General features: G+C 39.1%; 4 protein-coding genes across 6 annotated transcripts; 2 read left to right on the forward strand and 2 right to left on the reverse strand.

Annotated features, from left to right (window-relative positions):
* Positions 1-202: 202 nt before the first annotated feature.
* On the forward strand, positions 203-3989 carry LOC111454585 (protein TIFY 8). Its single transcript, XM_023096086.1, is given in 8 exon segments — positions 203-625; positions 1070-1248; positions 1339-1805; positions 1907-1994; positions 3360-3390; positions 3393-3528; positions 3530-3591; positions 3696-3989. Coding segments are annotated over 8 exon segments (1317 nt in total). The 5' UTR covers positions 203-345; the 3' UTR covers positions 3770-3989.
* Positions 3990-5574: 1585 nt separating this feature from the next.
* LOC111454608 (gibberellin 3-beta-dioxygenase 1-like) lies at positions 5575-7076 on the forward strand. The gene is made up of 2 exons (XM_023096105.1): positions 5575-6017; positions 6226-7076. The coding sequence occupies exons 1-2, from the start codon at positions 5575-5577 to the stop codon at positions 6806-6808; spliced, it is 1026 nt and encodes a 341-aa protein (XP_022951873.1). The 3' UTR covers positions 6809-7076.
* A 5251-nt stretch (positions 7077-12327) lies between these two features.
* On the reverse strand, positions 12328-19884 carry LOC111454584 (transcriptional corepressor LEUNIG-like). 3 transcript variants are annotated; one of them, XM_023096085.1, is made up of 19 exons: positions 19798-19884; positions 19440-19488; positions 19003-19100; positions 18802-18911; positions 16846-17271; positions 16680-16768; positions 16496-16574; positions 16331-16406; positions 16141-16190; positions 15724-16026; positions 15392-15601; positions 15057-15302; positions 14827-14944; positions 14096-14205; positions 13782-13931; positions 13514-13669; positions 13293-13409; positions 12785-12991; positions 12328-12708 (listed from the first exon to the last, which is right to left on the reverse strand). In XM_023096085.1, exons 2-19 carry the CDS (start codon positions 19469-19471, stop codon positions 12565-12567), a joined length of 2721 nt encoding a protein of 906 aa, XP_022951853.1. In that variant the 5' UTR covers positions 19472-19488; positions 19798-19884; the 3' UTR covers positions 12328-12564. The 3 variants fall into 3 exon arrangements, with proteins under 3 accessions (XP_022951853.1, XP_022951852.1, XP_022951851.1); XM_023096084.1 differs by having other exon boundaries at positions 14827-14971; XM_023096083.1 differs by having other exon boundaries at positions 14827-14971; positions 16331-16412.
* A 4297-nt stretch (positions 19885-24181) lies between these two features.
* LOC111454589 (probable indole-3-pyruvate monooxygenase YUCCA4) lies at positions 24182-26359 on the reverse strand. Its single transcript, XM_023096090.1, has 4 exons — positions 25476-26359; positions 25147-25395; positions 24954-25076; positions 24182-24595 (listed from the first exon to the last, which is right to left on the reverse strand). The coding sequence occupies exons 1-4, from the start codon at positions 26124-26126 to the stop codon at positions 24380-24382; spliced, it is 1239 nt and encodes a 412-aa protein (XP_022951858.1). The 5' UTR covers positions 26127-26359; the 3' UTR covers positions 24182-24379.
* Between the last annotated feature and the right edge of the window lie 284 nt (positions 26360-26643).

The following is a 26643-nucleotide window of genomic DNA, read 5'->3' on the forward strand; positions in this document are numbered from 1 at the left end:
TCTGAAACAAAATTACATTAAATAAATAAAAAAATTCATAAAATTGCTGACATACCCCTCGTATTTCCACAACCCAAAAAGAATTAAAATAAAACAGAGGACCAAAAAGCAAAAATAAATAAATAAATAAATAAATTTGTACAGAACACATGCCAACTTTTGCTTTTTATTACCCCCATTGATTCTCTGCAATTTTTTTTTTCTTCCTCTTCCTTTGTTCTCTCTTTATAATTCTTTTTTTTCTTTTCACAAATCTTTAATTTCCCTCTCTGTCTTCCTCCTCTTCTCTCTGTTTCAGAGCGTGCGATGGGTGCCATTTTGATGGAGTGGATGAACTGCTCATAAATGGCTCACCACACTATGCTAACCAATGACCACACCGATTCCAACAAAGCCTATGTTCATAAAAATTCCACTGACCCACATCCACAATCATCTCCCAATCCAATTTTCCATGATTTTTTAGGCATGAAAAACCCCTCCGCCGACACTTCTCTGGGTTTTTCTCCCCGGACGGCGGCGGATTTGCGGCCGTCCGACCCATCTCCCGCTGCCTCCGCCTCCCGCGGCCCTTCCTCTAGCGGCGGTCGTGGCCCCATCTCTACTACCTCAGATCTTGCTTCTGGTATCTCTGTTCTTTGAGGATTGTTGCTTTATTGTCTATTTGTGCTTCGTTTTGAAAGATTTTGTGGGTTTTAACTCTTGAGTGTTGTGTTTTTGCTTGATTTTACTTGAAATATGAAAAGGGTATTCGCTATTTTGAATGATTACTGGTTTGATCATCATGATTGTTGTTATGTTGTTGTTATTACTCCATTTTGATTTTGATTTTGTTCTTTGATTTTGTGTGTTCTTGTTTGTTCTCATGGAGGTTAGTAGCTTTGATGTGAGGATTAGGAAGACTTCTGTCTGGATTCTGAGCTTTTTGTGTTCTTTGTTTATGAATTTGAGTGAGAAATTTATAGTAAACTCAACCCAAATCATGAGCATTTGAGTGTGGAGATGTTTTGAGTTTGAAATTGGTATATGAATGCAAAAGTTTGATCCCGTTTCTCATTGATACGAGTAGACCGACAGGTCGGGAGTCATCTCGAAGGCATTCCATTCTATGGCTCGAGGGGCGATATCTCTACAACGGAGATTCATAATAGGATCATAGGGAATAAGAGAAGTATGTCGGATTCTGGTTTTATCGGGTCGTATCGAGATGGAGTTCCACACATGGCTTCCGAGTCGCATTTGATGAAGGTTTCATTGCATATCACATTTTGTAGTTGCTGAAAGAAACACTATTTAGCTGCACTCCTTGTTTAGTGATATTGTCGTGTTTTAACCCAGACATTACGAAATGGAGCAGGCAGGGAGCTTAACCGAAGAGCCAACGACGATGAAGTGACGCTTGGAATGCAGCAGTCAATGAGGCCGAGCGCTGCCTCGGTTATCTTTCAACCTCATATCGGAAGTGGTAGTAGACTCGATGCCGATGTTACCAAGTGGGAGAGATCCACGCTTATGAACATCGGTCCTGCTCCAGCCGTACAGTACTCTCCCCGTGGGACGAGTATGCCGTTTTCCCCTCAGTTACATACAAATAGATTCAGAGATGCCAATGCCATTCCTCCAAATATATCTCAATCAGCTGCAGATGAGGGATCTCGAACTGGAATCAAAGGTCCTGGAATCTTGAGTTCGAGTTATCCCGGTGGTGGAACCTCCGAACGGAACTCATCTATCCTGCTCCCGAGCTGCAGCTTGCAAAAGCCCGGGACTAATATCGCCGAGCACGAATCCTCTATGCCTTCAAGGTAGAGCCTGCATTGATACTAAATTATAGGTTCTTTGTCACATTTCCTATTAGGAAAATGCTAGTCTTCGTGCTACTTATCTTGTGACTCGTTAATCGCAGTCGACGTGGTCTTATATCTGCTGATCGGCAGATGACGATATTTTATGGCGGTCAAGCTCATGTCTTTGACGACGTTCATCCAAACAAGGTTCGTGTTCTAAATTACGTGGTTTTGAACGAATGTTTGTCCTGCTCTTACCATCCAAGTGACAGTGGCAAGTACTTGATAATGATAGCTAAACTCGTCGTTATCGTGCGACATATTTCACACGATAGAAGCTTAGAAACTTCATAATCATAATGCATTTTAGAAGTTTCATTTAGATACCCAATCGATGATGTTCGATAGTCGATGCTACCGAATTATGTTAGCTGTAAGCTTCTCTAGGTTGGTTTAACTTCGTTGGAAAAGATCGACCGTTCTTGGGACGACTTTCCCTTGATTTGCTTGTAAGTTATATATTGGACAAACAATGGGGCACCTCAAAATGTGTTGCATTCTTTTAATGTCGGGAGTAGCTATAATTTGTTAGTGGTGGGCTTGGGCTGTTACAAATGGTATCAGAGTTAGACCCCGGGTAGTGTGCTAGCGAGGATGCTGGCCCCGAAGGGGGTGGATCGTGAGATCTCACATCAATTGGAGAGGGGAATGAAATATTTTTTATAAGGGGTGGAAACCTCTCCCTAGCATACGCGTTTTAAAACATTGAGGAGAAGCCCAGGAGGGAAACCCCGAAGAAGACAATATCTTCTAGCCGTGGGCTTGGGCTGTTACATGTCATCCCTGACAAATCAAACCGAAGACATCAATGCTTTGAAACATCATACCGCTAGCAGATATTGTCCTCTTTGAACTTTCCTTACTGGACTTTCCCTCGAGATTTTAAAACGCGTTTGCTAAGGAGAGGATTCCACACTTTTATAAAGATAGTTTCATTCCCCTCTCCAACTAATGTGGGATTTCACAATCCACTCCTCTTTCGTGGTCAGCATCCTCGTTGGCACTCGTTCCCCTCTCCAATCGATGTAGGATCTCACAATCCACCCCCTTTGGAGCTAGTGTCCTCACTGGCACTCGTTCCTCCAACCGTTGTGGAATTTCACAATCCACCCCCTTCGAGGCCTAGTGTCCTTGCTGTCACTCGTTCTTCTCTTCAATTGATGTGGGGTCTCACAATACACCTCCCTTAGGGGCTAGCGTCCTCGTTGGCGCTCGTTCCTCTCTCCAATTAATGTGGGATCTCACAATACAACACCCCCTTTGGGGCCAGCGTCCTCACTGGTAGTCGTTCCTCCAACCGATATGGAATCTCATAATCCACCTCTTTCGGGGCCAGCGTCCTCACTGACACTCGTTCCTCTCTTCAATCGATGTGGGATCTCACATTGAATCTTTACCATCAAAACTATATCATTTTTCTGATCACGATGCTATTTATATCTGCTGCTAAGCATAGAATTATAACTGAGATGAATGTCACATTCTAATCACAAGCTGTTCATTGCATTTCAGGCCGATGTTATAATGGCCTTAGCCGGGTCAAGCGGGGATCGTGGTCAGCTAACTATGCAACAAAATCAACTGCTCGGCCAGTTAACGAAAGCGAAACTCCAAACGGAGAACTCGACATCGTTATGGCAAGTGACACCACCTCGTCATTTGCCAAAGAAGCTCGTAGAAAGCTGCGTTGCTGGGAGTTCAGCTCCCATAGCCAGGTCGGTCGAGAGAGTCGCAGCATCAGCAGGTGGGTGCATGAATATATATCTATGGCCCGGAATTGAAACCAACCTATTTCGAGAAATCGAATCGTTGCGTGACATATTTTTGTTCTTGTGGCAACAAAAACAGGAGCTGGTAAGGATGTTAGAAACCAAGTTCAAGCTGCTGCTGATTCGAGTGCGGAGAAGAAGAGAGAGTTGTGATATTCGTTCCCCGACTCAAACGAATGTTTCGAAATGCATCAATGTCAGCTGTTGTAAGGCATTTCTCGTGGCGCCCGTCCTTGTTTCGGTACTTTTTAGCTTCGCTATTTGTTGTATTTTCTTACCGGGTCGTTTCGAGGGGAGGGGATTCGAGGTTTAAACTTGATGAGGAATGGAAATGAATTCCCTTTCTTTTTATGGAACTTAGCTGTTTAAGAAATTGTTCTGAATAGCTTATAACTACTTAAGATGGCTTGTCCCGGATTAGGTTAGTGTAACTCATGGTTAAGAAGCTTAACAAATCATTTTATTATATTTGTGGTCAATTTAATAATATATTTTAAAATATTTTGAATAATAGACTGAGTTTACTAAAATAATATTATATAATAAAATAAAACTACTAGACTGGACTTGCTTGGACAAGAGTTATCCTATGGGCCGGAAGTGACTGGGCCAAGCTACCTCCATATGGGCTTTCGGCCCAATTACAATATGGGCTTTCGGCCCAATTACCATATGGCTTCGGCCCAGCTTGCAGTTCCACATTCATCGGAAGAACTTTGAAAGGAAAGTTTGTATTTCCTACTTAGCATTGTTAAAAAATATTTGCAAATATATATATATAAGAAACTATAAATCGTGTATTATGAGACCCTCGTAGGTTTTTTTAGTCAACCGTCTACGGTTTAGGAGTGTTCAAATGACCCAAGAATCTAAATAACTCATATTATCCAAACCAAATCATAAAGTTCTCGGTTGGGTTAAGATTTTTTTTCTTTTGTGGTTAGATTGAACTTTAGGAAAATCGAAAAATTCAGATCGGTTCGCGGGTTGACTTATTTTTGGTCAAGTCCACATGACCAACCAGAATATAGGGTTACAGTTCAACTCAACCATACTTTTAAAATTATTATGAAAAATAAGAATATTTCACGTTTATAACTACGGTTAGTGATGTTTTGTGACGTGTGAATGTTTAATATTTGAGTTTTATGAGATTTTAGTTATTAAAGTAACACGTTTGGTGGTGGATAAATAGATAAATAAATAAAAAACAACCCAAAAATCCAACTCAATACAACTCGAAAATAGATGGTTGGGATGAGTTATGAACTATATTCAAGTTGTTTAGATCACCAACCCAATGAACTAGAAGTTTCGGGTTGGTCCAAATGATTTTTCCAACTCAGATCATACATTACACCCTTTATTATACACAAAATTAAAAGTTCACGAAACTATTTGACAGTTCTTAAATTTAAGAACTCTTTAGATAATTTCTAAAGTTGAAAGACGAGACTTATAATTTAATTTAAATGATAAATACCCGTATAAATAAAGTAAGTAAATTTATAATTTTATTCTTATTATGTACTAACATTAATTTCTCCTCCATCCTCAACTTGATAATTCTCATATATGCCATATTTGAGAATGTTTGTTTAATCCACCACACCTAAATGATGTGTGAAAGTTCTCTATTTATAATCAAATAAATTACAATGATATGAAAATAGTAATAAAACGAAAAAACAATATCTGAAAAGATACTTCTAAAGATACCTTTGGTAACAAGGTAAATATTTAGGTATTTGGCTTATCATATAATATCATAAGATACTTCGTAACAAGGTAAATATTTAGGTATTTGCCTGGTAATAAAATATGGTAAACTATAATTTAGAATATTAAAGTTACTATTCAGTCTGTTACTTCCCATAAATGGGTTTCTTTCCAAGTTCTTTGTACTAAGAAAATGTTAGTATTTTAAATATCAGCAATTGCTTTGAATTTATGCAGCTATGGCAGATCAAGAATTTCTTCCTCTCGACTTCAATTCAGTTCAAACCGTCCCTGAATCTCACTTGTGGCCGGACTCCGATGAGTTATCGTCGGTCATCGACTTGGACGAAAAGATTTCGCTTCCATCGATTGATCTTCTCGACGATGGGGCATCGGAGCTCCTAGGGAGGGCCTGTGAGCAATGGGGAATGTTTCAGTTGACTAACCATGGTATCTCCAAAACTCTAATAGCTGAGACGGAGGAGGAGGCTCGACGTCTGTTCACTCTACCGGTGAAAGAGAAGATGAAGACATTACGGTCTGCTGACCGTGTCACTGGCTACGGCACGGCCGTAATATCGAAGTATCATCCGAAATGTATGTGGCATGAAGGATTCACCATCTTGGGTTCTCCTGCCGATGATGCTAAGAAGCTTTGGCCATCTGACTCTAAACGGTTTTGGTAAATCCATGCACTTTCATGCACATACACAATTAGAGTTTACCACTCTATGCATATAAATTAGGACTTACCACTTACCCGTTCAAATATTTTCATAGTTTAAACTAAATTTGAGATTAAAATATCTTTCTATACACCATCATTAAAATACTCGATTGTTTATCACACAAATTTCATTACTTTTTTTTTTTTTTTTTTTGCTTTCAAGTGATGTAATGGAAGAGTATCAAAGCGAAATGAAGCGCTTATCAGATAGGTTAATAAAGTTAATCTTCAAGTTTCTTGACATCTCTGTGGAAGAGACAATGAAGCTGTTGTCTTCAATGGACGACTCGGGTAAGTCCTACACCGCCCTCCAACTGAACTCGTATCCACCGTGCCCTGATCCAGACCAGGTCATGGGCCTTGCCGCCCACACCGACACCTCCCTCTTCACCATCGTTCACCAGGCATGCAATGATGGCCTCCAAATCTTCAAAGACAAAGCAGGCTGGGTTCCATTGTCTCCGATGAGAGGTTCTTTCGTTGTCAACGTTGGCGATCTTCTCCACATTATGTCGAATGGGCGGTTTCGGAGCATTCTTCATCGGGTTACGATACAAGGAAAGAAGGTGCATAGATTTTCATTGGCATATTTCTATTATCCACCGCCTTATTTATATATTTCACCTCATTGCAAGCCATTGAGTGAATCACCACAAACTCCGCTCTATCGCTGTGTGAGTGTGAAAGAATATTTCACCATGAAGGCCAAAAACAATGGGGAGGGACTTTCTACCGTCAAAATATGATCACTCAAACCCCTTTTGTCTTCATTTTCAAAAGGGTTTCCAAATAATATGTTACATTTATAAGGGTTTGTTTTTAATTTATCCTCAAGTTTGATGATCACACAGCTATGTAATAGTTTGGAAACCTAGCTTTACGATTTGATTTGCAAATTCTATCAAAGGAATCGATAACGGAAAGAAAAAATCGAGCATCTTACAACATAGCATTAGTATTTGAGAGATTATTCTCGAGCTAAGAAATCTCCATATAAGTTTGTTGAGATATCTAAACATGAAAAAAAAAAAAAAAAAATTTCCGAGGGCACACACAAATGAAACAAAAACAAAGCTAAAATGGAGCGCGAGGTTTATAATTCAAATTTTTACATCAGATACCGAAAATAATAGTTTAGTCCTAATAATAATTTAGTCTCTATACTCTCACATTTGCCGACTTTACTTTCCTCAATCATGGCATGGACTTTTCTACCGGTTAATTTGAGTGAGTATACTGCTAAAGATTAGACATTTATTACCCTTTCTAAGGCAGAAGGTTCCATCCCTCACTCCTTTAACTGGTTAAATAGTCTTTTCACACTAAGCCCTTATTATCCTCTATTTAATTTTCTTCGTCGGGACCTAAAGGTTTTCCAAAAAGGACACACAAAAACTTCATTAGACAGAGGTCCTACACTTTTAAACATAATATCAGCTGTGCAGAAGCTCAGATAACTGGTATGTGTCAAGACAACTAACGAATTCAAATTATGTGAGATCTCACATTGGTTGGAGAGAAGAACAAAACATTCTTTATAAAGGTATGAAAACTTCTCCTCAATGGACGTATTTTAGAAATTTTGTGTGGAAACCCGAAAGAAAAAAATCTAAAAAAGACAATATCTGCTAGCGGTGGGCTTGGACTGTTACAAATTGTATCAGAGTCAAACACTGAGTGGTGTACCAGAAGACGCTCAAACACTGAACGGTGTGCCAGAAGACGCTGGTCCCCAATGAGGGTAGATTGTGAAATCCTACATTGGTTGGAGAAGAGAACCACATTCTTTATAAAGATTTGGAAACCTTTCTCTAATGACGCATTTGAAAAATCTTGAAGGAAAACTTGGAAAAAAAGTTTAAAGAATACAATATTTGCTAGCGGTGGGCTTGAGCGGTTACAAATAATTATCACGGAGAAAAAGTGACGACAAGAAAAAATGATGACGAAGCAATCCTGCAATGGACAAGAAATATCATTTTTAGGAAGGAAAACAGGAAGGCTAATAAGAAAACAACAAACCGGATGAGTTCAGTTTGGGTTGGCACGTCATCAAGAGCATCTTTAATGCTAACGTGTCCCTCAATGTAGATGCAAGTGCCTACAATAAAAAAGATAATGTAGATCCATTTGTGAGATCCCACGTTGGTTGGGGAGGAGAATGAAGCCAGTGAAGACGTTGGGCCCTGAAGGGGGAGTGGATTTTGAGATCCTATATCGATTGGAGAGGGAAACGAGTACCAGCAAGGACACTGGGACCCAAAGGAGTTGGATTGTGAGTTCCTACAGTGATTGGAGAGGGAAACGAAGCATTTTTTATAGGGGTGTGGAAACCTCTCCATGTCAAACGTGTTTTAAAAATCTGGAAAGAAAAAATCCAAAAAGGATAATTTTCTGGAATGGCTTCAAGCCTTAATTTTGAAATCTTCAGTGTAAAAAGAGAACACAATAGAAAAATGCTTTGGGTATAAAAAAGGTTTACCTTCTTCACTGAATTCAGTTCCTTCTGAGATTCACCAATCAAAGTATCTACGCTATCTGAGAAGCTTGAGCTATCATGGTCTCCTATCAATCTTCCTTCCACCTCAATAATCTCATCTTGCAGCTTCATACGCTTCACATTATAAATAGATAGGAATTCAGATCCTGAAACAAACCAAGGTGCATTTGAAACCAAACAGATAATAGAACAAAATGTTTCCGTTTAACAGAAACACAAAAAATATAAGTTGTACATATATGTGGGTGATTATGCAATTAAAAATTACTAGGTAGAATACATGAAAAGGAACCTTCCTAATGATTAGGATTTCAAGCGAGAAGTGTTAAGAACCACGACTCTCCACAATGATATGATATTGTCCATTTTGAACATAAGCTCTCGTGGTTTTGCTTTTGATTTTCCTAAAAGGCCTCGTACCAATGGAGCCGTACTTATAAATCCATGATCATCCCCTTAATCAGCCGATGTGGGACTACACCAACAATCCTCAACAATAAGTTGCATATTTCCGTCCATCAGAAACACAAAAAGATTTGTTTTATATATATATATATATATATAGATAGATAGATATAGATATATATTAGGAATCACGGATCTCCACGATGGTATGATATTGTCTACTTTGAGCATAAGCCCTCATGGTTTTGCTTTGGGCTTCCCCAAAAGGCCTCATACCAATGGAGATAGTATTCCTCATTTATGAACCCATGATCTTCTACTAAACTAACCAATGTGGAACTCATTCCCAATAATCCTCAACAATCCTCCCCTTGAACAAAGTACACTATAAGCCTTCTTGAGGCTTATGGAGCTCTCGATAGCCTCTCTTTAATCGAGGCTCGACTCCTTTCTCTGGAGCCCTCGAACAAAGTACACCCTTTGTTCGAAACTTTAGTCACTTTTGACTACACCTTCGAGACTCACAATTCTTCACTCCCAATAATCCTTATTATGTGATTATGCAGTTAAACATTATTATGTGGAATACAGATCAAAAGGAACCTTTCTAAACGACTGCAATTTCAAACCAAACCCCTCGTAGTATCAATTTCTGACATATGTTTAATTAAACATAAAATTCCATTCTTCTGCAAATAAAACCTTGCCCGCGCCTCCATCACAGAATTTTGAAATTTTTACACTAGTCAAGCCAACAAGGTAAATTGTTGATCAGAGACACCATATGCAAATAAAAAGATATTGGGTGTGCAATAATCTAAACTGAATGTTGTTCCATTTCAGGTACAAATATTTTGAAAACAAGAGCTATATACTTGCTACTATATGACCCGTTATGAACAGAGAGAGGAACAAAAAAAAAAGAATTCCCTAGATTGGTAATACAAAAATGTTCTGCTGATTTAAATGGAGAAATATACTTCAAGAACCCTAAAAATGTTCAAGATATTTTTCCAAGAGATGGTGCAGTCACTGCCACTCATCAATTAAAACAGAGAAAATAACAAAATCATCAGCCCTCTAGGAGGAACAGAAAACCAGTTAAAAATTGTATAGCGGGGCAGTTCAGAAAACTACAAGGACTGAAATGAAATATAGGAAGGCAAATACAATTCAACAAGAAAAAGAAGTTCATCAGGTGATTTTGTCCGAAGAGAATGATGCGCTGACGATTATGTTAGATAAATTATATTCTATAACAAATTTTCTGGTGATCTTAACAGTACTCTGAGATGTGAACTAACGCCATGATAGATCCTAACATAAACTTCAAAGTAAATTGAAAAACCAAAAAGAAAAAGAAGAAGAACACTGACCAGTTCATCCAAGTTCTCCTCCTCTAGTAACTCGATTGAAACTCCATTTTCAAAATCCACCACACTGGCCGTAACTCGCTTTCCTCAATCAAGCGCTCATTGCAAGTACTCTACAATTTTCAGTAAATGAGAACTACAGCAGTATGAAATCAGACAACAAACTAAAAATACATCATAATTATTTACCTAACCTAACCATCAGAACTGATATCATACAAAGATTACATGGATCTATGCGGATGGCGCTCCACTGCATAAAGGAAAATAAGATCTCAGAGTCCAAAGCTCTTGCTTGCAAGACGACGCTGCAATTATACATGTATTACAATCATAAGGAAGTCATCCTCAGATCAATCTGAAACTTATTTCAATTGTGTAAAATGGATACTAACACTTAATTTCTTATTCGAGAAACTTATCAAAATGCTTCTTCTCTCTCTTTTTTCATGGAAAGGAAGAGAGGCGACATCAAATTGATTATCCACACCTGTTATGGTCTGATGCACCAGAAAATGCCGGAATCCAGATTATCCGACGAAGAAATCATGGAATTCCGAGCATTGACGAAACCGATCGAACAGCAAAAGGTTCGACATCGCCGGGAAACGTAACTCCGATTAGCAGCTCATTTTCAATGAATTGCGTAGAAGAGAAACCGGTTCTTCCCGTGCATCTCCGCGCTGCGGCCTTCCGGACAAAGTGAGGCGGGAAAAACTATGGATCGGAACACCATGACTGTAAGCTGGGCCACGATTGAATTTTGGGCCATTTCGGCCCATTTAAGAATTAAGTGCTCTGATAAATTTTATTTGATTAATCATTTTTTTATTTCAACCATTCAATTCTCGTTATAAATATAAATATATAATCACGTTAACCGTATTTTTTTTAATTTATATTTAAAAAATTATTTTAAATATAATACATTATTTTAAATAATCCCAAATAAATAAATGAAAATTTTTAATTTCAAAAAATTAATTGGAATCTTTTCTTTCAATCTTATTTAACTTAATTAATATTTATGTTAATTAATATTTAATCGATCATAAATCAAGTATTATGTACTAACGAGTTAAAAATTTGAATCTCCACTTACACCCGTAACTGTTGCAAATAACATCGCCAGAACAATGATTTAAACCTTTCTTCTTTTTTTTTCGACCTTGTATGTGTAAAAGACGTAAATAATCGTATAGATTCATGGGAGAACTTAGCTACACCCAAGCTATTTCAAACTTAACGGGTAAGAATGAAATTTGAACGTCCAATCTTTAAGTCATATTGTATATCTTAATCAGTTAAGTTATGTTCAAATTGGCTTTTCGGTATTCATATAACGAGAAACCGTGTCACTCTATGTAGATTTATACCATCAACCCAACATAATTCAACTGGTTAAGACATATAAATCACCCAAGAGAATCCAATCGAGAGATCAGTGATTCGAATCATTAAAACAAGTGAATTTGGGAGATGGGTCACCAAGAAGAAGAGATTAAAATGGTGGGTATGGGGGTACTAACTTTAAGCCATATTGTTCTCGAGTGCAGGACATCAATTGTGATGTCCCGGTCCCACATCGATTGGCCGTTACAAATGGTATCAGAGTCAAACACCGGACGATGTGTCAGCCTACTCGTTGTTCCTTGAAGGGGGTAGACACAAGGCAGTGTGCCAGTAAGGACGCTGGCCCTAGAGAGGAGTGGATTTGGTGGCAGTCCCACATCGATTGGAAGAAGGAAAGAGTGTCAACGAGGACGCTGGGCCCCGAAGAGGGGTGGATCCCATATTGGTTGGAAAGGAAAACAAAACACCATTTATAAGGGTGTGGAAACCTTCCCCTAACAGACGCGTTCTAAAGCCTTGAGGGGAAGCCCGAAAAGGAAAGCTCAAAGAGAACAATAACGGTCAGCGGTGGATCTGAGCGGGGCTTGGCCCTATTTCTTTTGGATTTGAAGGTAAAACAAAAGGCATAAGAGCAGAAGGCAAAGGGAAGAGTAATAGTATACATTCTACCATGATTGAGTACCAATTACAGGCATAGTTTTGTCAGAATTTGGGGTCATACTGATATGCAAGACAAAAAGAGTTAAAAGTCTAAGAACAGAACACAAAGCTATGGACCAAAACAAACCAGAACCAGACCACTTCCTCGGCTTTCCATTCAAGTAGTGTGGGTTACCTTTTTGCCTGTTTTTCTGTGTGTGTGTTCTTTTTTCTACTTCCATAGCTTGATGAACTTATCGTGGCTGGCCGAAGCAACTAGACCCGACGCGGTGGACACTGCTAAGGCAGATATTAGACCTTCATGAGCTGATAGTGTCATCGTCTTGTTCTCGCTCGTGTTCCAAAACTCTAATGACTGCAACAGTCGAGACAAAAACAGAGGTGAGGAGCGAATAACCAACAAGAAAACGTGTTTAGAGAAGAGGACTTGCCTGATAACATCCAATGACCAGTAAAGTAGAAAAGGTGGGATGGAAAACGCAAGAGTGGAACTTATTGCCGTTGATGCTCAACTCGTGAATGGATTCGCCCTCGCTCCCGGAAGCAAGCGACCATACTCGAACGGAATCCTCACTAACGGATGCCAAAAACTCTCCAGAAGGATCCCAACAAAGAGAATTAATCGTTTTCGTATGGCCCTATACTTGGAAGCACATGTTTAGGTAAGTCAATTCGATGAATAGTAGCACATCAACGTACACACTCGATCTAGATGAACACAAAGAACAAGAGAGAGAAAATGCAAAGAGGAATATTGGCTAAAAGTTTATATTGACGACTTCACGTATGTAACTAAGAGAGAATACAGAGAAGACATTGGTATATACTCAGTTTACTATATATATATATATAGCTTTTTCCCGTATGTATAACAATTGAGTAAGCTATAAATAAGCAGCAGACTCCATAACCCAACAACCATTTCAGAGATAAACCGACCTGTAACGTATGCAGACGCGCTTGCGTCTCGACATCAAAAATGGACACGACATTATCTATAGCCGCACCCAAGTACCTTCCAAGACGAGGTTGAAATCTCAGCTGGCCTGTACCGCCCTAATTTACACAAGTGATTTAGAACCTATGTACAAAGCCTATATACAAATGCTACCACTTTCCAAACCTCGAGTAAAAACGAGCATGGAGAAAAGCTAAGATACCTTGAATACTGCTGCACAACTGCCATTAGTGATATTCCAGTATCGAATTTCACCGTCGCCATCGCAAGAGCCGATAAGGTCATCCTTCTTTGGATGGAAGTCCAAAGACATAACAGAAGTCGAATGTCCCGTAAAGCTACGTAGAGTATAACATGGCTGCAGATTGAAGTATGGATTGAGATACAGCAACATAGGGTGTATGGCATAGATGCAAGAACAGTAATTAAGGAATAAAGATTCGAGTTAAATCAAAGACATAGAGACTAACATTGTCGGCATCCCAAACCCGGACAATTCGGTCAAATGAAGATGTAGCTAGACGGGGCATGCTAGGACTGAAACGAACATCGGTGATCATAGAACCATGTTCTTCAAGTGACGTTTTCGGCTTCAAATTTTCCGTGTACCATAATACAGCCTGCACAACCATCATCATAAACCCCCAGGGAAAAAAACTGTCAAACACATCCAGGCAATGACCAATGCTGCAACCAAGAACAGGATTTCGCAATCTTACGTGCACTATTTCGAAATTTAACGTTCTTGATTTATAATACGGTCTCATCGACATTGGATTCTCACCTTTTTATCGTGGCCGCCACTAGCAAGCAATTTTCCATCAGATGAAAAGTGGCAAGAGGTGACTTTGCTCGAGCTTGCTCGAACAGAATTCACCTCAGTAAACGTGAATCCTGAAGGTTCAATTCATTCCTTAAAGATAACATACAGAATAGCAGATCATGCCTATAAACAATTTTCAAGAAACCAATCGTAATGGCCCAGGTCCACCGCTAGCAGATATTGTCCTATTTGGGCTTTCCCTTTCAGGCTTACCCTCAAGGTTTTAAAACGCGTCGGCTAGGAAAAGGTTTCCACACCCTTATAAAGGGTGTTTCGTTCTCCCCAACCAAAGTGGGATATCACAATCCACCCCCCTTCAGGGCCCACTCGTTCCTTTCTCCAATCGATGTGGGACCCCCACCAAATCCACCCCCTTCGGGGCCCAACGTCCTTACTGGCACACTGCCTTGTGTCTAACCCCCTTCGGGAACAGTTTCCTCACTGGCACATCGCTCAATGTCTGGCTCTGATACCATTTGTAATGGTCCAGGCCCACCGCTAGCAGATATTGTCCTCTTTGGGCTTTCTCTTTCGAGCTTACCCTCAAGGTTTTTAAAACGCGTCTGCTAAGGAAAGGTTTCCACACCCTTATAAAGGGCGTTTCGTTTTCGTTTTCCTCCCCAACCAATGTGAGATATCGCTCATCCTAGCAGAAGAACAAGTAGAAAGAAAAAGTATAGCATTTAGTGCACCTGTGCTGCCATCCATACAGCGGCCTACGGGATCTCTCGGGTCCGTATCATCATGGGATAAAAAAGACTCGACATTATCATCAAGAGACCCGTCCTCCACGAAGCGATCCATATCAGCCTGCAATTCAAGTTCTTTATCATCCCACTGCCAAAATGGAATGCCAATGAGCAAGTGCAGAAGGAATTATTTATAATTCCTTTCATAGAAACAACTACCGAGCTCCACCTACCAACTGATTTGAGGGAGATGTAAAAGTTCCAGTACCATCACTGCTGAACATAATCAAAGGTTTAGATGAACTACCACTGTGAGGCAAAGCAGGCATTGAGATTGCATCTCCAGGTGTGTGAGTTGAGGGCGTTGAAGGAGCGGAACTTGGGGACGGCCCTGCTGTATTCGCTGTCCCTGAGCTATTTGCTGGACCCGAAGATGATACTGGCTGCTTCCTCTTTCTCCCGGTCTGATTTTTTGAAACCTGAAATGAAACGCCAAATAATTGAACATTTAAACGCTTACCAAGAAACACAGGAAACATTTTTTTGTACTTGGAACGTTCTATTAGACCTGATCATTTCCACGAAATGAGTTCGACATGCTACCATCCATCGTGACACTGCCAGCACCCCCGATTTTTTCTTGCTGATGCAAATTGTGGTTTGAGCTCTGCGATTGTGGATTAGAAAGCGCGTGCTGCTGAAGCTGCTGCTGCTGCTGCTGTTGCTGACTATTATTTTGTTGGTGCTGTTGTTGGTGCTGTAATTGAGCTATTTTTATCTAAGGAAAACAAGACATGCTTAGAAAACTGGACCATGGTCCACAGAATCCATAGTGTGCTCTAAAACATAATATCCAAGCATAAGAACAAAAACCGAAACCATCCATAAAAAACGTAACACCTTAAGCATCATCTCCGTGTTGTCTCCACGTTGCAAAAGCGGACTGCCAGCTTGAAGAGGAGATCCAACATTTGGAACAACGTCACCAACAGAATTTGAAAGTCCGTCTTTAGAAATTCGACTGTTCAAAAGCATTCTCAATCTTCTACCATCGTCATTAACAGAAGGTGACGTTAAATTCTGCTGAGCGAGCATGAGTTGTTGGTGTTGCGGTGTCAACATCTGAAGCTGAGGAAATTGCTGAGGTGCCTGTATGAAAGATTTTTGTTGCTGAAGGATCCCGGAACGGAGCTGCTCTAGCCCCTGCAAAAGAAACGGAAAGATCGAATGAAAAAAAAAACACATCGACTTGGATCCGTACATTTTACATTGAAATTTTATTACAGAAATGAAGAGAATCAGTCATTGAAAACCTACAGTGAGAGGCCATCCCTTTAAGGTCAAATTATTGCCACCATGATTTGATCCTGAAAGATATTTTCATTTAACATGTGAGACACGTCCTCGATCTAGTAAACGAAGATTGAGTGATTTAAACACGGTTTAAGCGTTGAAATCAAAATATAATGCCACGAGAGGTCTCAAAACATCAATAATTTAGCAGTACCAGGAATGCCCATCAATGATCCCTCCGGACCGGCAGCTCTAGGATTCAAACCTGCGTTGATCTCGCTCTTTATATCCTGCATCTAAAAGTTTTTTGGGAAAAAAAGGGAATTTAGGGAAAAGGGAAAGAATGTATTATGGGATGAACATAACAGTGTTACCATACCGGTGCGGAACCTGGCAATTGCTGGCTCCTAGACTGAACTTGAGGAGACATTCCCCCGGCTGTACTGTGTAACACTTGCCTGTAATTAGAACGATAACGCAAGTAAGGTAGCACATTGGCATCCAATACAACGTTCTTCGATAGTGCATGACAAGTTTAGTGACAATATATACGAGAAACGCACCCTGAGGACTGGCTGGTTGCTGCAGCTGACTTCAGAATTGAAGCATGATTAGGATCCAACAGCTGCCCAACATTTTCCCCGTATCTTTGCTGCAAGATTACAGAAGAAGAATTTAAAAAAGTAATAAGAACGTATGCGGGTCAAAAAACCTAACCAGTATACCTACTTTTATAGCCGCCTCGTCTAGAGAATCCCTCTGAAGGGGTAGTTTTAATCGATCCTCATACATTTTTGTAGCTAATGCATTTACGGATCCAGGATTCTGGCGCATAAGTGGATCATTTCCAACGAAACCATTTGAAGATCCATTTAAGAGTTGAGCTCCATCTCTTCGTGGCTGTTGCTGTTGCTGCGTTTGCTGCTGCTGCTGCTGCTGCGACTGCTGTTGCTGCTGTTGTTGCTGCTGTTGTTGCTGCTGTTGCTGCTGTTGCTGCTGTTGCTGCTGTTGCTGCTGGGCATGTCTCTGCATCAGAAGCATCTGCATATGTTGTGGTTGCTGTTGTTGTGCCTGTGGTTGCTGCTGCTGCTGCTGTTGCTGGTGTTGTTGATGCTGTTGATGCTGTTGCTGCTCTCTTGCCTTTATTAATTGCGTCTAGAAAGCAATAGACCATGAGTTTCTTTTGCACGAAAATTAATGTCTTGAGGGCACATTTTAATGGCTTTTTTAGTCTCAAATAACTCGAGATTGTTTTAGGACATCCTCGATAAATTGCATCTATAAAGATTTCAAATTCAGGGTCACCAACAATTGAAATAAAACATATACAACAGCTAGGTCCATTTCGCTAGAGAAGTTCGGTAGTGGCCCAAACCCACCGCTAGTAGATATTGTCCTCTTTAGACTTTCTCTTTCGGACTTCCTCTCAAGGTTTTTAAAACGTGTCTGATAAGGAGAGGTTTCCACACCCTTATAAAGAATGTTTCATTCTCCTCCTCAACAGATGTGGGATCTCACAATCCACCCCCCTTTGGGGCCCAGCGTCCTTACTGACACACTGTCTCGTGTCTACACCCCTTCGGGGCTCAGCCTCCTCGTTGGCACATCACTTGGTGTCTAGCTCTTATACCATTTGTAATGGCACCGCTAGTAGATATTGTCCTCCTTGGGTTTTCCCTATCGAGCTTCCCCTCAAGGTTTTTAAAACACGTCTGCTAGAGAGAGGTTTTCACTCCCTTATAAAGAATAATTCGTTCTCCTCCCCAACTGATGTGGGATCTCACAATCCACCCCACTTTGGAGCCCAGTGTCTTTGCTGGCACACCGCCTCGTGTCTACCCCCATTCGGGTCTCAACCTCCTCACTGGCACATCACCTGGTGTTTGACTTCGATACCATTTGCAACGGTCAAATCCCATTGCTAGCAGATATTGTCCTCTTTGGGCTTTTCCATTCGGACTTCCCCTCAAGGTTTTTAAAACGCGTCCACTAGGGAGAGGTTTCCACACCCTTATAAGGAATGCTTCTCCTACCCAACTGATGTCAGATCTCACAAGTTCATAAGAAAAGAAGAAAAAAAAGTCCACACGTTCCGAAACAGCACACGCTCTAGTTTTTCCACATTTTACATCTTGCCATATCAAATTCTTTACATAAAATCATATTGGGAAAGGATTTAGGAATAAAGGGTTGGTCATCAAAAAACGATAATTTGCTTGCATTTGAGAGTTACTTTAATGCTTCCTTATGTAGATGATGTTGAGGATTGTTGGGAGGGAGTCCCACATTGACTAATTTAGGGAACGATTATGGGTTTATAAATAAGGAATACATCTCCATCGGTACGATGCCTTTTGGGAAACCAAAGCAAAGACATGAGAGCTTATGCTCAAAGTGGACAATATCATATCATTGTGGAGAGTTGTGATTCCTACATGGGTATCAGAGTCATACCCTTAACTTAGTCAGGTCAATAGAATCCTCAAATGCCGAACAAAGAAGTTGTGAGCCTCGAAGGTATAGTCAAAAGTGACTCAAGTGTCAAACAAGGGTGTACTTTATTCGAGGACTCTAAAGGAGGAGTCAAGCCAGATGAGGCCACCAATGATCAAGACAATAATGGCAGACTCAATCCCAACGATTCAAAGATTAACATCAAATGCAGAAACAACATATTGAACAAACCTCGATATACGATGCAGCAACATCGGAGTGCTTTTCATTAGTCCTGGCAATGAATATATCCCAGAATACCGACCACCACTCGAACAAAAACCCTCCCGGTGCATCAATAGCTGCAACCCCACAACTCCAAACTCATCACTAACATGAACAAACGGTACAATACCACTCCATATTAAACCAAACAAATCAAACAATACTCACCAACAGGGTCCGAAGACACTTTTCCCTCTGCTTGAAAGGCCTGAGCCGTAGCCTTCAAATCTCTTTTCACCAAATAATCATGAATATACACATCTAACCTGTTACATAGCAGCACGCCAAGAACAACAACAAGAACAGTATTCCAAGTTAGAGGCAACAGAACTAGAACAATCCGTGAAATTGATATCAAGTCACTAAGAGAAACACATGAACCCTAAAATGAACCAAGCCAATGCCAAAGATTCGCGCGCAAAATTTCAAGAAACAGGGTCGAAATGTCGAAGTTAGAATGCTAAAAAGAACAATAAAATCCAAATTGCAGAACCCCAAAACCAAATCAACCGAGATGAGACGAGAAATCCAGTGAAGTAACAAAAAAAACAGAACCCCAAGTAGAAAAATGCTGGAATATGAAGAAGAACACACAAGAAACTTACATTTTATCAGCTTCCCAGTTCGTCTGAGACATGATTACGAATCAAAACACTGCCAGAAGAGTGGATTAAATCGAAATAAACTGTTAGTTTCTTGAAAAACAAGCTCCTGGAGCTCGTATTGAGCTCTTCTCGGCCAAAAACACCAAACCCAGAAGCGAAAAACAAGAACCCTTTTCGCTAAAGCCACAGAAGAATCCAGAAATAGGAGAAAATTAGTAAGAACTGCAGAAGGGGAAATCTACGCGAAGGAATAGAAGCAGAGCCGATGATTCCAGCATCCAAAGTATACAGAATGTAAGGACGTATTATTATTATAATTATATATATATATGTTTCAAGTAAGGATCGAAATGGATACCTGCAATCCAGAAACGAAATTTTGTTGGGAAGCTTTTTTATTTTATTTCAAGAGAGCTGAAAAATTATTTTGCCGATATCCGTAGACATCGGATGAAAGGAAACTAGTTGTTGTTTGCAGATATCATAATGCCTTTATAATTGAAATTACTGTTTTACCCCTCTAATACAGTCAAATTTTCGGTATATCGCAAGGATTTATGGGCTCATTCTGCTCTGCTTGGTACAGAACAAGAAGGGTCAGTTCGTACTTTCGCTTTGCCTTAATCTGCTGATTTTTTTCAAAATGGGGTTTGAACTTTATGGTAATTGCAGAAATAGCCCTTTATATTTTTTCAATTTGTAAAACGGCCCGCGTATTGTTTTAAATTAATATTTTGCTTCCATGTGGGTCCAGGACTGCTGGTTGGTCTGACTCTGACCTTGGTTAAGAAATTGCAGAATACCGAATTTAACCTTGTCTTTGGTATTTAATTTTTAATTTTCATGTCTTTTATGTGTTTTTTTAATAAGTCACGTGTTTTTTTAAATTTGATTTAAACCTTTTATTATTATTATTATTATTTAAGACTTTTACCAAGGCTTAAAGTTGATTTATGATAAACTTAGTGAATTAGTGAAAATTAAAAAGGAAAAGAATAATCTATAATTTAATTAAATTTTTTTTATGTCTAAGGGTATGATGGTAAATTGTCTATCATATTCAAGATCGCATCTCCATGAAATTCAACGGACGTCTCTTGATTCTTATTATAATAGACAAGTAAATCGATGATCAATAATTAGTCTAATGAATGACAAACTGATACGAGACTCAAAAAGTCAAAAGTAAACATAACGGATTCCTTTCTAATTTTGGTATAGTTTTGTATGTGTCGGGTTTTCTTCCATATTTGTCATTTGGTTTTCCGTTCAAATTGGATATGTCCATAAGATCGAATTTCAGCCATAACATTAGTATACACTCTATGTGTGACATTAAAGTATATTAGATGAACACGACTCTCCATATCATATTGTCCACCTTGAGTGTAAGCTCTCACGGCTTTGCTTTGGGCTTCCCCAAAACGTTTAATCCCAATGGAGAGAGTATTCTTTGACGATAAACTCATGATCATTCCCTAAATTAGCCGATGTGGGACTTTCATCATCCAACAAAGTAAACGAAGGGTATATAAATAAACCGAGACTGCATCCAAACATTACTTATACCAACAAAGTATTTTTAAGTACTGAATCCAAATTTCAAATCCTAACCGTAGATTGTTACATAGTGATGTGGTCCAATATAATTATTGGACTATAATTTCACGTATAGTAGGTATTTAATGTATTATATTTGTAAGAAATTAATAAATTTGTTAAATGTAAAATTATATTTTATATTTAATAGAATTACTTTCAAATTTAGAACCAATTAAACACAAATTTTAATAAATATATTTGAATTTAAATTCAAAGGCTAAAACTCGACATGCAAATTAATTATTTTTATTTCATCAATCCAAATGAAACTAGTCCAACTCATTGGGCCTTGCATTGAACCGGCCCATTACAATTGAATCCAAATAGCGCGGCCCATTTTATGGGCTCAGATTATTGGGCTTAGTCGACACTATTGGGCCGTGTATCCGAACCTTTCCCATTTAAAAAACCAATAATAAATTTAAAAAAATAAAATAAATAAATAGATATTTAATTTTCAAAAAATAAGTTTGTATTTTTTTTTATGATGAAAATTAATTAAAATAAATAAATAATATTTAAATAAACATAAAAAGAAATACGAGGTTTTTTTTTTTAAATAAAAAATAAAAAATGGAATAATAGAGAGAAGAGGCGTTGAATAGGAGCATTGAGAGGTCTTTCTCTTGGAATAACAATACGCATGGTGTCAGCTTAAGCCAAGCTGCCACCAAAAGCAACATACCACTGAGATCACAATGTGGGCCCCTTTTTATTAACCCTCCTAAACTGGCCCCCACCCTACACCCTTCTTCCTTCTATTCCCAAAATTCACATGCCCCTCAACCACTCCCCTATCGTCCTTTCGATATCACCCAAACGAGTACATGTCAATTCTCGTTCAACTATATTTAAAAAAAAAAAACTAAATAACGGGTTAAATTACACTCCAAAACCCCATTTCAGGCGTTTCACTAATTAAGTAAAAAAATCCACGACCCTCTACAATGGTATGATATTGTCCACTTTGAACATACTTTAGGCTTCCCAGAAAGCTTCATACCAATGGATCTTATAAACTTATGATCATCTCCTCAACAACGATCAATAATAAAATTATTGAATGAGATTGTCACAATGTGTCTGTCTGTGTTTGTTAAATTTATCACAACCGTTGGATAAGGGTATCAAAATTGTAATTTCTCATGAGGGATGGCATGCAAGCAGAGGAGTGTCCAGTGACTGATCAGTACAAATGCATGCCATGTCATGCCAACTTATACTTTGAATTTCCACCATATAGTGCATAGATACGCCCCCTCACACCAGCCCCCCTTCCTTCCACCACTCTCTCATCCAGCGCGTGATCCCACTCTCCTACTAAAAACCCCAGCACGCGCTCAAACAGCGAGTGATGAAATGAGGGCTATGAATGAATATATTGTAAGAAGAGTGGAAGGAAGGGTTACAATAAAACCATGCAAATCTGCCTCTGCGTCTCTGTACAAAACCCAGATAAATAAAAAAATAAAGATCACATCACCACGTCAGCAGAAGAAGAATATATATATTATATTTTAAAAATGATGACGTAGGTGTCCACGTAAGGCGTGGTTGGAAGCGTGTGAGATGGATTTTAACTCGGGTATTGGAGTTTAGCTCACACGTTGTCTTATGGCGGCAGAGAGAGAGAGAGAGAGTTTTGTTTTTCTGAGAGGTTCGTACAAAGAGGGAAAGGGAACTGTGTGGAAGAGAGAAGAGAGTGGCGCAGAGCCCCATCATTGTCTCAATTATCATCTCTTTTCTTTCTAATTTGCGAAACCAGAGGCTCTCTCTCTATATGAGCTGCTGCTGGCGCTGGCGCTGGCGCTGGCGCTGGTGCTGGTGCTGGTGCTGGTGCTGGCGCTGGCGCTGCTGCAGCAGCACAGCGCAGGAGAGAAGAGATTACATCGGCCCATTGCTTTAGTTTTTTCTCCATTTTTTTTTTTTTTACCTTTCCCCACCCCCCTGATTATAATTGCTCCATCATTGCCCCATTCCACTTCCTCTTACCTACCTCCCTACTCTTTTCTAAATGGGGTCTTCTCGGTTCGAGAAATTATTTGAAGAGACCGTCCCATCGTCTCTTATAGTTTCATATAAACGCTCGATCCATAAGATAACATAAAAGCATATTTACAAAAACTGGGTTTAACAATGCTTGAATCAACACGATTTTAAGAAAATCGTGTATGCAGAAATGATTCAAGAAAGTATATTAAAGCCCACCGCTACTAGATATTGTGATATTTTGAACTATCTTGAGAGATTTCCACATTCTTATAAATAATATTTCGTTCACTTCTCCAACCAATATAAGATCTCACAATCCACCCTTTTTCGGGACACAACGTACTCACACACTCTTTCATCTCTCTAATCAATGTGAGATCTCACAATCTACCCCATTTAGGGCTCAGTGTCCACCTCCCTTTGAGGCTCAATGTTCTTGTTGGCACACTGCTCTGTGTCTAGCTCTGATACCCTTTGTAACAGTTCAACCCTATCGCTAGCATATATTGTTCTTTTTTACCAGTTAAGTATCGTCGTTTAGTCCCATGGTTTTAAAATGCATCCTTGAATTATAAATCTTTTTTTTATTTTAAATTAAGTTTATATATAAATGTAAATATATATATATATATATATGAGATGGGGCTTGAGAAAAACCTGCCCAAATTTGAAACTATTGATCTTATTATTGGATTCTTAGATCTGGACAGTCAAAAAAGGCTGGATGTGTTGAAATGGATAGGGCTGAACAAAAATCTGATGACCCAAAATGTCACTTTCTCTCTAATCATTTGCTTTTTCCTACACTTTCCCTTAATAATTATAACTTAACTCTCTTTCTTTACTTAATCCAATCCCGACCCATTTCAATCTCGACATTTTTTAGATCAAATCATACAAAATACTCAACTTTGAAGCGGGTTTCAACTATAATCGTGGACCCCAAAGCAGGGATTAGTAGGTCTACGAGGTTCAGAATGTCATTCGATTATACAAACCCTGCTTAGAAAGCAGGTCTACGAGACTTTAAACGTCATTCGATTGTACAAAAATTGGTTAGGACACAGGTCTACGAGGTTCAAACCGTCAATAATAAGATTATTGAGGACCTAATGAAAATAGGTACATTCTATTTTGAGTTTTTTTTGTACAAAGCTTGCTTAGGATTCATTGACAATAACAAGACATTAAAACCTCCCCATGCAAAATTGAGACATTTACAACTCAACCCCAAGAAGAGAAAGAAAGAGAAAAATTACAATATTTTTGGTTAGGTGGAAGAATATTTGCTAATTACCCCCCATATAATCTACTAATTATAAAAATCCCCACAACAAACTTCATCTTCATTCGGACTCTTTAAGGAATATCACGTATGAATTAGAACGATTCTTCCCATCCTTCCATTGCTCGGCGACATCGTTAGCGATTTTCATAGCATCCGACGCAGTCCCGAGCAACCCTCTTCGAGTAAACCCGACCGTATACAACCCGTTCTCGGCTTTCCATCCGTTAGGAAATGGGGTTTTCGGCATACCATCTTTCGAGAAACAATCACACATCTGCAAAAATCAAACAAAACCCTAAACTTTAAACGCTAAACACGAGAGATTACGAACTTTTTGGGTCGGGACAATCGGAATTATAATTTTAAAATAAAATATCTTAAATTGATTATGTAATATTGCGTCATAAATATGGGGAAAAGCTGGAAAAGGGTAGAGAAAAACCAAAGGAACCCAACTGACATATTCTATTTTGCATGGAGAAAAGAATAGGTTTGTAGGGTTATGCAGTCTGGGAATGAGTCCAAATGAGCTAGAAAGTGATGGGTGATTCATAAAAAGATAAAGAAAAAACTAAAATTAAAATAATTAAATTATTTTATTTTTATTTAATTAATTAATTTATTTATTTTACCTTCAGCCAACTGGGCACATTGCTTCGGTATCCAGTTGCCAAAATTATTGAATCAAATTCCTTCTCTTGTCCATCAATGAACTTTGCTCCATTTCTTGTAATTTCCTTTATTCCTTCCATCACCTTTATTAAACAAAAATAAATAAATAAACTTTATAATAAATGATTAATTCATTAATTAATCTAAGATTACCTTAATTTTTCCTGATCTGATTTGAGATAGAGCACCGACGTCGAGAACGGGGGTTTTTCCCGTGGCGTTTTTGAGCTCAATTGGACCGGTTTTCGGTCGACGTAGACCCAATTGGTCGGTGTTGCCGAGAGTTAAGTTTGCTATTAAGAGAAGAATCTTATCGACGAGTCTTAATGGTAGCCATTTTAGTAGTCCCATGGCTATACCAAACGTCGAGAATCCGAACATTTCTCTAGGTAAGACATGAACCTGGGACGAATGAATAAATGATTAATTAGATTAATACGATACGATAATTATTAATTTAATTTTAAAAAAGATTTACTTACTGTGTTTCTAACCACCATGTGGGGGATGGCATTTTGTCTGCAGAGGTCCAAGCTAACTTCCATACCGGAATTCCCACACCCGACGACTAAAACCCGTTGGTTTTTAAATTCCGAACCGGATTTATACATACTTGTATGAACCACGGTTCGTGTAAACCGCTCGATTCCTAAAATCTCTGGAACGACCGGCTCTGCGTTTTCGCCGGTGGCGACGACGAGCCAGCGTGAAATGTAGTCGGAATCCTGGGTGGAGACTCTCCAAAAGCCGGAAACCGAGTCGAATTCGGCGGATTGAACGGTTTGATTGAACCGGGGGTGGATTGAGAAATGAGAAGCGTAGGACTCCATGTATGAAATGAACTGATCTTTAGAAGGGTATTTTGGGAAATTTTGAGGGAAACCCATGAGAGGAAGCTCGCAGAAATGTTTAGGGAGATGAAGTTTGAGACGATCGTAGGTTCGATATTGCCAGAGAGAAGCGATACAATCGGATTTCTCGAGAATCAACGATGGGATTTGATTCTGTGAAAGACAAGCCGCGGCGGCTAATCCTGATGGGCCGGCACCAATGATTACAGGCCCATTAACCCATAAGCATTTTCGTTGTTGTCGTTCGTGATGATCTTCGTCTTGTTCGTTGGAAGAACCCATCAAAGTTCAAAAGAAAATAAATTGCTCTGTTTTTACTCTGCTTTTGGTCTGCTTCTGGCTCGATCCCGTGTTCTGGAAAGGGAAAGGAAATGGATGAAGAGAGAGAAAGAGGAGAGAGAGAGAGAGGGGTTTAATGGAGGCGTGAAGGTAAAGGAAAGGGATTTGGTTCAGTGTTGTCTCAAGGCTCTTTCTTCTCAGCTTCTCTGTTGGCAGAGTTTTACTCTTTTTTTCTCTTTTCTGGGGATGTTTAGTGAATGAAGTGAAGCCAATGGACGAAGGGAAGATATAAATACTTTTTTTTTTTTCTTTTTTTAATTTTAATTTTAAATTCTTGGTGGGTTTTTTTATTTTATTTTAATTTATAAATAAATAAATAAATAATTTCCCCAACGCAATTTTCAAATGCCTGCAACTTACGCTCTGCAAGTATACTGTATACCCTCACTCTGTCCCTCGTTTTTCTGCGTTTTTATCCTCCACAGATTTTTAGTTTAATAAAATACTATTTTTTTTATTT

The sequence above is a fragment of the Cucurbita moschata genome, unplaced genomic scaffold, assembly GCF_002738365.1.
Source record: "Cucurbita moschata cultivar Rifu unplaced genomic scaffold, Cmos_1.0 Cmo_Scf00016, whole genome shotgun sequence".
NCBI lineage: Eukaryota > Viridiplantae > Streptophyta > Magnoliopsida > Cucurbitales > Cucurbitaceae > Cucurbita > Cucurbita moschata.